The 12965-nt window shown below is 32.1% G+C and overlaps 1 protein-coding gene across 2 annotated transcripts in view; it reads left to right on the forward strand.

The window, feature by feature from the left end:
- The window catches only part of USP25 (ubiquitin specific peptidase 25), a 134050-nt gene that overhangs the window by 54028 nt on the left and 67057 nt on the right, over positions 1–12965 (forward strand). For both annotated transcript variants that reach the window (XM_045540473.1, XM_045540474.1), the window contains exons 5-7: positions 865–1027; positions 4470–4556; positions 9047–9184. In XM_045540473.1, the coding sequence (XP_045396429.1) occupies positions 865–1027; positions 4470–4556; positions 9047–9184 (388 nt within the window). The remainder of the gene's footprint in view (positions 1–864; positions 1028–4469; positions 4557–9046; positions 9185–12965) is intronic.

A 12965-nucleotide genomic window follows, 5' to 3' on the forward strand; every position in this document is an offset into this window, starting at 1 on the left:
GCTAGAGTGTCATGGTGTCTGCCTAGCTCACAGCAACCTCAAACTCCTGGGCTCAAGCGATCCTACTGCCTCAGCGTCCCAAGTAGCTGGGACTACAGGCATGCACCACCATGCCTGGCTAATTTTTTTCTATATATATATATTTTTTTTTAGCTGTCCAAATCATTTCTTTCTATTTTTAGTAGAGACGGGGGTCTCACTCTTGCTCAGGCTGGTCTCGAACTCCTGACCTCGAGCGATCCTCCCACCTCGGCCTCCCAGAGTGCTAGGATTACAGACGTGAGCCACCGTGCCCGGCCCCAAGGCAAACTTTTGAGTGAAGAAGTGAACATATAAGTATTATTTTTTTTTATTTGGCTGTCATAGAGTCATAGATCTCTAGAACTGAAAGGAACTGTAGAGTTTACCTCATTTAACTTTGTTTAATAGAAGAGAAAATAAATGGTCAGAGGTAAAAGTGTGATTTGTTCAGTTCAAAGTAATTGTTATAAAAAGTGGTGATTATATTATATTGTATAGATGCACTTTAATACATTTATGTATTAAATTTTTCTAGGTGCTATATTCCTGATACTAAACCTCTAATTTGTTGAACATAATGTAATATCCTTTCTGTGATATATAGCACTGTCTCTTTGTGTTTGACATTTCTTTTTTCTTAGGAAGAAAGGCTGCACTTCTCTTTATCTCTTGACATTGCCACTGTTAAAACTAACGTTTATTTGAGTAAAGTTAGCATTAAATATTACTTTCCCAAATTCATTATCTAGAGCTTATGTAATCAAAGTGCTTAGATTTTATGATATGCTATTGCCTGGGGTACAGCGTTATATAATACTGTATTTTTTTTCATCATTGTTTAAGAGTTCTTGAAGCCAGCATAGCAGAAAATAAAGCATGTTTGAAGAGGCCACCTACAGAAGTTTGGAGGGATTCTCGAAACCCTTATGATAGAAAAAGGCAGGACAAAGCTCCTGTTGGGCTAAAGAACGTTGGAAATACTTGCTGGTTCAGTGCTGTTATTCAGGTAAGGATCTTTATTCAGCTTTTATTTGGTGGGCATGATAGCAATGGAAAATGGATTGGGTTGTGTTTCTTTTAAGTTTAGGCAAGTTTTTTATATGCCCTTCTGTCTAGTGAACTAGTTTGGGGATTGCAATATCCACTCCACTTTCCACTTCCCACTTCTTATATGGAGTTTTAAGAGTAGAGCACTACCTATGCCTTTCACTTATTTGGAATGAATTTCTCCCTCCTCCCAGATATTAGGAATTGTTGTTGGGGTGGAAAGAATATATTTTTGTATATATTTTCCTGCAAATTTAGGCAAGCGTTGTAACCAAGATATGAAACCAGAATTGGCTTTTTGTGGTTCAGATCAGATTTATTTGTATATACTGGAAAATTATAGTCATTTAAATAATATTTTAATATGAAGAGGCATTTTGACATAGGTATAGATTTACAGACAGAATTCTCTGCATATATGAGAATGATATAAAGAATAAATATTGATAAATCCAGAATAACACATTTTCTTTTTAATTAAGACAGTTCTTAATTGTTTCTTGAGTAGCTTATTCTAAAATAAGAGATATGTGTATGTGTAGATATCCATCCTTTTCTCAATTTGTAATAGTTTTCTTTTTAATATGGTATTTAGCTTGATTTCTTTTTTTAGAATTTTTAATGTTATAATGACTATTGTCATAATTCTTTACCATGCTCAGGTAACATTGATAATTGTGTTTGTTTTGTGTTGTTATATAGGAAATATCTGAGGCTGGGTGATTTATAAAAAAAAAAAAAAGGTTTATTTGGCTCATAGTTTTGCAGTCTGTGTAAGAAGCTTGGTGCCAGCATCTGCTTCTGGTGAGGTCCTCAGGAAGATTTTGCTCATGGTGCAAGGCGAAGGGGGAGCAGGCGTGTCACACGGCAAGAGAGAGAAGGAGTTGCCACACTCTTAAATAACCAGCTCTTGCTTGAACTAATAGAGCAAGAACTCATTCATTACGCAGAGAGGGGCACCAGGCCATTCATGAGGGATCCACCCCCACGACCTAGACATCTACGCCGCCCCCCCCCCCCGCCCCGCACGCCAACATTGGGCATCAGATTTCAACCTGAGATTTGGAAGGGACAAATACCCAAACTATATCAATAATGTTATTCATCAGATTGAAAAACTTTAAATAAAACAATCTGTGAATAATTTCATGTCTTTAATTTTTATCACTCTCTAGGAAAATTAATATTTTGTGTTTATTTTCATAAGACAGTTGAACTGTAGTTTATTATTTATTGTTCCTGATGAGTACTTTCACATCAGTGGACATGTTATGCTATTTTTCCTATATTCAAAATATCTCTTTATAACTTTCCAAACCTGTGTGTATGACAGCTTAAACTTTCAGGTGATATCATTGGCAACTAAATGGTCATTCATTTCATTCTCTACAAGCTTGTTATTGTTTTCTCTAGATGATTAATCTGTAATTTTAACTTTTTATATACTTCAGTATTATAGTTTTCTCCTCCTCTCCCTTTTTGTTTCTGGCACATAATACCATATAATTTGCTTTCCTTTGGTTTTCTGGATTTGCCTCACTCTTTAATATGCTTTGGTGAATGCTAGTAAGTAATATGCTATGTTATTAGTTTTTCAAGGATACTAAAATGTTAAGGAATACTTGGATTAACATAAATCTGTAGTAGTATCTTTACTTACAGACTTGATTATGGATTATTTATTCTCTCAGATACCAAAAATAGTATCTAAAATTTTATTTGATGTATTAGAGTCTCTTAGATTTTTTTATTAGGCTATTTCACTTGTACTATTTATTATTAACGTTTGTACATTTTATAACTTAGACATTATTTTAAAATATGAAGGAAAATTTTAAGGCTTTGATCTGAATGTTCATAAATATAATTTGCTGACTGTATTTGGTCTGGTAGATGCTGTCCTAACATGGCCAATAAATGAGGCTCATTGATTAGAAGCTTCTCTTAGAAAAGTGTAAGAAAAAAGAAATTACTTGTAAATAATTAATATTTATTAGTTAGAATAGGTATTCTTTATTTCTGTTTCCTATATTTATAGGAAAGGCCTATTTGAAGTGATAAATTAATATTAATAGATACAGGGATAACCACCTTTTGTCTTAATAGTACAAATTCCTTTTGATATCTCAGTTCAAACTTAATACTGTGCATACATCTATTTCTACCCTAAGTCAGTTTGCTGATGTTAGCCTTTGCTTTACATTTTAGACTTTTGGTGGTTTCTGGTGGGGAGGGAATGGGCTGGAAAAAATTTGCTGTCTTTTTTTAAATTACTAGCTTATTAAAAACTAGTAATTTTACTAGTTTTAAAATTTTGTCTAAGTTTAGTGACTGCTTAACTCCTAACATAGGCAAGTATAAGGTATTTTGGATTATTAATTTTTTCTTTTGGAGAAATCTAAACACCTAGAAGAAGTAATATCTAAGCTTAAAAATTTGGGTTATAATGGCCTAAGTATCAAGATAGGCCTTTTCTCCACTTTTGGGGGTAGGGAAAAACATTAAGCTTCAAATTTTAGAAAATTGTGAGTAGACAGGCAAATCTGTCTAGAGAACACTTGAAGTTTTATTTTTTATTGTAATTTTAAAGTTTATTAAACTATTTTAGTAGCTTTTTATCTTTAGTAATTACAATCTTTTATTTTTTTATTTTCTGTCATAAAATAATTAACTGCTTTAATTCCCAGATATAAACTGAGACGTAGCAGTTTACCATCATAAGTGGAACTTCTCACTTATGAAAGAAAAGTTGGGCAGAAAATCTGCTTTAGTGTTTGAGGTTTTTATTGTTTTCCAGAGTGAGCTGGAACTTGCTCAAACTGTGATGTAAATGTAATGTAAAGTTTAAATTACAGAATTTTCTCAGGGTTGGGATTTACTTAGTTGGAAGGACTAATATGAAACAACAGAATTCTTTTCTGTGTGAATATATTTACCATTTAAAGAAGTTTGCTGGGAATATAAACCTCTAACTTCAAAGAGGTAGCTAGGGTAGGCTGCAACAGGTATAGTTTTGTATGCTTGTTTTTTTAGGCATTGAGATCAATATTGTGGGAGGAAAAAGGAACAAATGTCAGAAAGGGAATATAAACAAAGAGAAGATTGTACAGAGAGTATTAAGCACATAGTAATATAAAGAAAGAACTTTTAGTAATATGTTTTTAAGTTTTGTATAATTTTGTGCTTTGCAATAGAATAAGTATTTTTAAGTATCAAGAATAATATGTCAAAATACATAAAATCTGACTTTTTCTCAGAGAGGAAATAGTTCTTCTTGTTCTAGTTGCAACAATTCTGTGTATAAGTAGTATAGTTGTCAAAAATAAGTCTCTGGAACCAGTCATTTTTATAATCTGTTAATAGAATTTTCCTTTATGTTAACTTAAATTGTTCTTTTTCAGTCATTGTTTAATCTTTTGGAATTTAGAAGATTAGTTCTGAATTATAAGCCTCCATCAAATGCTCAAGATTTACCCCGAAACCAAAAGGTAAAATAACAAGATTTTGAAGCTGAATATATGTGCTTCTTTTTCCTCTTATCTGTGATTGCTTTGGGGGCATTTATTTGTCTTATCAAACCTGAAACTGTTAGAATGTGAATGTCAAATCACTGATCTCAATTACTGTAATAAATTCCTATCCTTCGTCAATGTATTGTAAATATGAATTTTTCTTCTCCTATGTGTCACAGTATATATGCCAATTTTTCTGTCACTTTGGTAGTATTTTTTTTTGGACTGTCAACTTTCAGTAAACTTTATAGGCTACAATTTATAATTTGAGTTCTTTCCTTGATTGTCTCCTAAAAAATGTGTGGAACTCAACATTTCATTTCAGTTGATTGTCTAGTGTAGCCCTTTAAAAATTACTTTTACGCCGGTACCTTTGTAGTACAAATCCATACCTTCTATTTTGAAAGTTAATATTGTTAGATGGGCAATATAAAGTGACAAAAGAACACAGACACCAGGGCCAGATTGCTTAGTTTCTGGCTGTGGGCCTAGAGCAAGTTACTTCATCCCTCTTTGTTCAGTTTCCTTACCTGTGAAGTGGAAATAGTAATAGTAATTATTTCATAGAGTTTTTGTGAGCATTAAATGAGGTAAAATAGATAAAGGCCTTAAAAGTACCTTGGTACATAGTAAGTACTAGGTATCAGTTACTGTTAAGTAATTAAAGATTGTTTTTTAAAAAAACAGGACTTAAAATAAGATTGATTTGCATGTGGAAATTTATGCTTAATGGACATAAATTAGTTATGGAGATGATATGGTTGAGTGTAGGGCTTTAGTGATCTTGTCATGAAGAACCTATAGTCTTAACATGAACTGGTTGCAAAGACAAAGAAGTTAAAGTTTCAGGTTTCAGTAAAGTGCTGAACTTTTTGTGTCCTATTGTTAGTTGTAGTGATAAATTATTAAATTACGTTTTCCTTTTAGTGTTAATTTTTAAAAGCACTTTTTCTGCAAACACATGAAACATTTATAATGCATGCTAGGTTGAACATAATTTGATTTATAACCAATTTTTCAGGTTATAATCTCTGGGCTGTAAATTGTCAGGCTGATAAACAACCCATTTTCAAAAGGGAACCAGGAGGATCTGACAACTTCTTATACCTCCAGAGAAATTAAGGAAAACCCCTTCAATCAATACAGTTTTTACATGGAACTTTTGAACTATTCTTTCCTTTTATTGCAATTTTTTAATATCAACAGTACTTCTCCCTTCTCATGTCTTGGTTAAAGTATTTGTATAATTTGCATGACATTATTAGAATTAGTATTTCTAATTTTATGCTTATGTATGTCTATGTATTTGTGTCTTGACCATATATGTTCCTGGGTTTTAGTGTTCAGAACTTTAATTTCTTTTATTCTTCACAGTGTTGAGTTAGACAAATTGAGTTTTGTAATCTTATTTTAAAAAATTGTTATATCTATGTTTATATATTAGAACTAGTTGTGAAGTCATAAGAATGTTCAGTGAATACTAGAGAAATGTGTAATTCCAATCTTCTGCAACTTTTTAGAGAAATTTGTTTCTTGCAATGAAAAAGTTGGCATCTTCAGGTGTACTGTTAACTTAGGGGATTAAAAGAATCTGTCACTTCCATTCTGATAAAAACAATAAAAAGGCATGGATTATAAAAGAAAAAAATTGATAAATTGGCATAAAATTTCAATAATTTTTGAAAAAAATATACAGAATGAAAAGGCAAGTCACAAACTGGGAGAAAATGTTAGCAAATAAAGTACATATAGAACTTGTATAATTCAATAATTATAAGAGAAATAACCTATTACTTTACTGGGAAAAATATATGAACGGATATGCAGATGTCAACTAACTACTTGAAAATATGCTCCATGTTAGGGAAACGTAGATTAAAACTAGAGATGCCACTGTGTACCTACTAGAAGAAATAAAGTTAAAAATATAGCCTATACCCAAATGTTGGTAGAATGTGGAACTGGAACTCTTACTACTCTACTGGTGGGAATATAAAATATTATAATGCCTTTGGAAAACAGTTTAGTCATTGCTTAAAATCATCAGCCATACAACCTAGCCATTCCCCTTCAGGGATTTACTCAGGAGAAATGAAAGCCTATGTCTGCACAAAGACATGTACACTGATATTCACAGCAACTAGAATAGGTTAATGGATAAACAAGTCATGGTATAGCCATACAATGGAATAACACACAGCAATAAAATGGAATGAATTATTAATTTACCTAATCATATGGATGAAGTTCAGAATAATTATGTTGATTACAAGAAATCAGACTAAAACAAATGCATAGTATATGATTCTATTCATGTATATTTTTAGAACATGCAGAGTGACTGGATGCCTGGGGATGATTAGGGAAGAGAATGAAGAATGAAGAAGCTTTTGAGGGGTTGATGGATAGGGGTGTTAACTTGATTGTGGTGGTATCTTCATGGATGCATACACATGTATGCATACAATGTACATAAAATGTGCATTTTATAATGTACATAATATATTATAGATTAGTTTTCTCTCAAATCTGTTAAAGACAAAAAAGTAATGTTTGAACAGTTTCTACATATGGCGATATTTTTATAATTTAGCCAAATGATGTAGCTTCCCTTAACATCATTTATAGTTTTACCTTTTGAAATTGAAAAAGATTTTCTAGCCACAGAAATTGGCTGAGACAAAAATGTTTCATTATGTCAAAGTATTTTACTTTTGAAATATGCCTCTTGGCAGAATTTCACTTAATTTTCAAAAATCATTACCCCCATCCTTGTGCCTTGGCAAGGAATGTCTCAAAAAACTGCATTAATTTAGATGCAGTGATAAATGAAGACATTGATCTTAGGAAAGCAAGGATACTTTAGGAGATTATTTTGTGGATTAAAATTCATGGTATTTATACTTTAAAAACCTGTTTATATAGGGCAGATGGTGAGGGAGTAGGAAGTACCAGAGAAAAATCATGAATTAGTTTGCTCATTTAAAATTATTATATTTAACCTTTATCATTGATGATGGAATTTATTATAAGTATTATTGTAAGAATTTATTATAAGTTTTTTATAACTTAGCCTTCTTATGCCAGAATTAGTGTGCTTTGTTACTGCTTTAATGGTGTATGTAGGTTTTGGATGAAATGATAAATATTTGGAATGAATTTTATTCCTTTTTACCTTATGTCTTAGAACTCCTTTTTTATATGTATACTGGAAGCGACTATTTCTTTGTTGATTATATTATTCCGGGCAACAACTATATAAAGATACCTCTCCCCTCACATGCACATACTCTTAATACAATTTTATAATGTTGAGAATGCAAACTATGTAAACTTGAAAACAATGTTCTCGTATTTAAATAGTGTATTTAAGTTTTCTCTGTTAAAAGTGTTATTGCAAGAACTAAATATTATAAGAACTGCTTGTCTGATTTGTTGTCACAAGTATTTCACAAAGTTATGTGAATTATCTTATTTTTAAAAGTTTCCCTCTTGTTTTAAAATAATTTGCTAGTGATTGATAATATGGGTGGTTTTATTTTTTTCTGGAGGTTTGCTTTTAGTCATCCAGTAAAGATTGAATGCCTACTTTGTGTAACAAAAAGTTGTGCTAGAGATATAACAGTTCTTGTCTTTGAGAATCTTACAGTCTTACTGAGAAACAAAAGGAAGATTTCCAAGAAATAGTAGGATGATATATTAATTGTATATTAAGATCTGGTCTAATTATTAGATTAATATTATAATCATTCAATTACATTAAAATCATAATTACAATTGTGTTAAATATATTTAATAGTTATTAAAATAGTTATAAAATAAAGTATAAAATTATTTGTGATTTTATATATAAGTATAAAATAAACATAAATCATTACTATTTATTCAATTTTAAAAATAATTAGATGAGGTACTAATATTAGTCTAATAATTAACATCATCACACTAGTGGCAACTGGGATTCATTGCTCAGAGAAATATTTATTTCAGTAGATGTGGAATTTGAAGGGATCATTGACTTGAAGGGGCCTGGAGAGGTTTCATGGAGGAGGAGGAGGGGTTTTTTTGCTTAAATTGGTTTATTGGGGTAAAGCACTTAGAACAGTGCCTGGCATGTAGTGAAGAGTCATTGAATGTTTGCTATTATTGTTGCTCTCATCAGCAGCAGCTGGCCCTTACTGAATGGGAAGGATTATAATAAGCAGACTTGAATGAAGAGGATATTCTTGGCTGTGTAATGACATGATTTGCTATGAATATGTGGCATTTATGCTGAAATTGTGAGCCTTATTCCTTTGCTGTTTTGTGCTTGACTTCTTTGAGTCTCTTATCACCAACTCTCTTCTTTCTTTAACTATGATACGGAGTTCTGGATCGATCTCTAACTTTTGGACATTGTTAAAATGATTATCTGTTTATCTGTAAAGATTCTGTTAATCTTCACTTAAGGTTTTGTTTTTCACTAGGAACATCGGAATTTGCCTTTTATGCGTGAGTTGAGGTATCTGTTTGCACTTCTTGTTGGTACCAAAAGGAAGTATGTTGATCCATCAAGAGCAGTTGAAATTCTTAAGGATGCTTTCAAATCAAATGACTCACAGCAGGTAGCTTTGTTGCACTTACTTGTTTATTCACTATTTGTATTTTATTTAATCAGATTCATTTTTAAACAGCTTTTCTAAGAATATATGACAATTTTAGATGCATTATTCAGTTTTATTAAAAATAGCCTGAGCCATTTAAAACATTGTTTAATGGGAGACTTGCCTTTAAATTAGGTAAAAAGCAAGTGATCTTGAAAGTGTTAAATGAAATTATAATTTATGTTATGATTAAAATTAAGGGAAAACAGTGGATAAAATTAAGAAGGTTCACAAAATGTGTGATGAAAAATCTTCACAAATGTGTGATAACCCAATGTCAATATATAATATACATGTTTTTGATATTACTGTTTCTGCTGGCAAAGAGTAGTTTTTGAATGACGTTACCTTTAGTACTTTTGCTTTGTTTTTCATTTTTTACATTGTGCTATTGGGGTAGCTTCTTTATCCACTTCCTAAAAAGAATGTTGGAAATTTTCCTATGAAAATAGAAAATATCTATAAATAAGTCAATATTTTCACATATAATTTGTAAAGTCAGAGAAATCAGAGAAGGAAAACAAAGAGGAATGGAGAAGGTACTAGAGAATAATAACAATTGTTGAAAAAGATGGCAGTGAAGATGTAATGGGCAGAAGATAAAACATTGTTTTAAAAGAGGTTCAGAAAACCAGGACACTTGCAGTCTATTTTTTATAGTACATACTTGGATGTGTCTCTGTAATGTGGATGTGTGGAGAAGGGGTTTGGAGGAGGGTTCTGAAAGATTCCCTCTCTGTCTTCCCCATGCTTTGTGTGTGTGTGTGTTTTAAATTCATCTTGGATGGCATAGATAAGTGAACAAAAAGGGTGCCTACTACAGAGTTTTCTTTAATTTGTTTTCTTTTTTCAGTTTCTAACAATGGTCCAGTGCCTGTTAGGTTTAGTGTTTATTTAGCTTTGTTACTTACTCTTTGTCCCAGTAACACTAACACAAGTCAAAAGAAATAATAATATTACTAAGAATGATCCCACACTACCATTTTAGGATGCTCTTTGTGGTTCTAAGTGTGTTTTACTTATTTTGGTTTTTTCTGAAGCATTTTTTCTTCTTTACTGTATATACTATCCTGTCCATTGGCTCTGTGTATACAATTAAATTTTTAAAACATTACTTCTGTTTCCTGACTTTTCATCTGGAATTGCTTTTTCCTTGTGATTTTCTTGGCTACTTTCTTTCTGTTGAAGCTTTCCAGGGATGTATAGATACCTATACATCTTTGGTTATCTTTTCATATTTAAAGAAGAGGAAGAATAAACTTCATTTGAAGCCATGTATGTGCGTAGGTGGGGCGTTTCAGTTTGAGTTAGGGTCAAATGGAGACAACTAGCTGTAATGTTGTTACGTGCTCCTGCCATAACAGCTACAAAATGCCACAGTATGAATGAATGCCTTTGGTTTGGGTTAGCAGTGTAGACTAACTAGTTTTTTCATTGTTGCTTTTTTTTTTCAGAGGTCTTTTAAAATAGATATATATCAATTAAGGTTGATATAGATTTGAGTCTCTTCTTTTCTCTCATCACTTGAATCTGAAGTACACTTCAGTGACTTAGTGAAATAAATCCATAAATGATGTTAAGCATCATGATTTTTCTAAAAAGTAAATTTATACTTTCATTTTATATTCTTTTTAAATATTTGAAATACATCATGTTTTGAAATATGCAAGAGTCTTGTGAGATACCCTTTGGTATATGGTATTGTCAATATTAATCATACCTTTAATTGTTTCAGTTTTAGAGTAAAATGATGTAGTGAAGACCTTACTTTTTTTCTTTTGATAAAAGTAGGTAGAATTTTTATTTTGTGATTGGTAATTTTGGATTGATTGCTAAAAAGGATAAGGATTAACTTCTTCTGAAGAGTATTGTGTAACTAAGAACCTTTTTGTTTTTTGTTAGCTATAACCTTCTAGGTAAGTAAAGTTACAGGAAAGTATGGAAAGTTGTTTTAAGGTGGTTCCTTAGGACAGTTATATCAAATAACCACAAACAGGATGGCTTAAAAACAATAGAAAATTCAAGAGGTCAGAGGTCCAAAATAAAGATGTTGGCAGGACCCTGCTTCCTCCTCTGGCTTTAGGGGAGAATTCTTCCTTGTCTCTACCATCTTCTGGTGGTTCCTGGTGTTCCTTGGCTTGTGGCAGGATAGCTTCAATCTCTGTCTCTGTCTTCACATGGCCTTTTCCTTTGTGTGTTTATGTGTCTTCGCTTTTTCTGGTTCCTATGAGAAAACTCATCCTTGTAGATGGGACTATAGGCACACATCACCATGTCTGGCTTATTTTTCTATTTTTAGTTGAGACAGGGTCTCGCTCTTGGTTAGGCTGGCCTTGAACTCCTGAGCTTAAGCGATGAAATTTCCTCTTGAAGGTGAAATGTTTTGGATTTTTTCAAAATGCTTGGATTTTTTTGCCACATATTGTATATAGACTTAATTTTACCTTGCAAAGTAATATTCAAGTCATTTTGATTTGACATGGTATCACACAGAAATGCTGCATTCCTATAGAAATCTTCTTTCAATAATTCACATTGCTGATTCTGCTCTTCATAAAATTTAACTATCTGTCCTCACGGAGATAAAATTTTGGCTAACACCTGTCCCTGTGATAGCCAACACACTTTAGAATGACACGGCAAATCCACACTGAATGCTTACTTCATCTTTCAACTTCAGCATGTTATGAAACTGAAGATGCCATGATGCATTTGCAGGAATATAGTTAACAATACTTATAACTTGTTGCAAAGTGTCATTTAAAATAGTAGCTTTAGCACAGAGATTTTGCTGATGCAAAGTACAACTAAAAGAAATGAGAGCATCTAGATCTGTTGATACGTTTTTTTATCTGTGCAATAAACCCCTCATGTTTTCCTGTCATGGAAGGTACACTATCTGTATATACACTCACTGAATTTACCAAATTTATTCCAACTTCATGACATTTATCTTGAAAGTTGTTGAAGATATCTGTCCCCCGTGTTCTGTTCACAAGGGTACCCAAAGTGATTAACTCTTCGTGGCAAAGAAAATCTTCTGTGATGACCTGAATGAAGCATAAAACCTGCACTGAGTCAGTACTATCAGCTGATTCATCCAAAGTGATTGAATAATATATATTTTTCTTTTGAAATATTGCATCAGGTTGTTCTGTTAAGTTGAAGGCTAATTCATGCTGTCGATCAGTTATGGTTCTCCTTAAAAGAGGCAGTTGTTTGTACTTTGAGACGTTATCAGGGTCTAAGCATCTTACAACTTAGACAATGCATTCTTTCACAATTTCTACATCACTGAATGACTTCCCTTTTTTCCTGAGTATATAAGCTACTTTATAAGTTGCTTCAGTGGCATTATTTCCAGGTCTTATTACAGCTTGAAAGAGTTGTCTTTGCTTTTGCTTTCATCTTTTAATTTTTGGAGTACAACCTTTCACACCTCTCCCTCTAATTTAAAATATTTGTGGTCCTAATGAGTATTATAATGCTGATGAGCATTGAATTTCTTTAATATTGATATTGAGTATCACAAAGTAAGCAAATCATCTCATCTTTAGCAGAAACAAGGTAATATTGCAATTCCCAATCTTCATTAAAAAAAATATTTTTTTCCTTCAGTATTCTCTTGGTCTTTGTTGACATGATGGGCTGTTAAGCAGACAGAATTAAAAAACATTCTCAAGCTGTACAACTATTCACAGATTCCACTTCAAACAGAAACACAGTGCATCATTGTCAAAAG

This window comes from Lemur catta, chromosome 1 (genome assembly GCF_020740605.2).
Source record: "Lemur catta isolate mLemCat1 chromosome 1, mLemCat1.pri, whole genome shotgun sequence".
NCBI classification, from domain to species: domain Eukaryota; kingdom Metazoa; phylum Chordata; class Mammalia; order Primates; family Lemuridae; genus Lemur; species Lemur catta.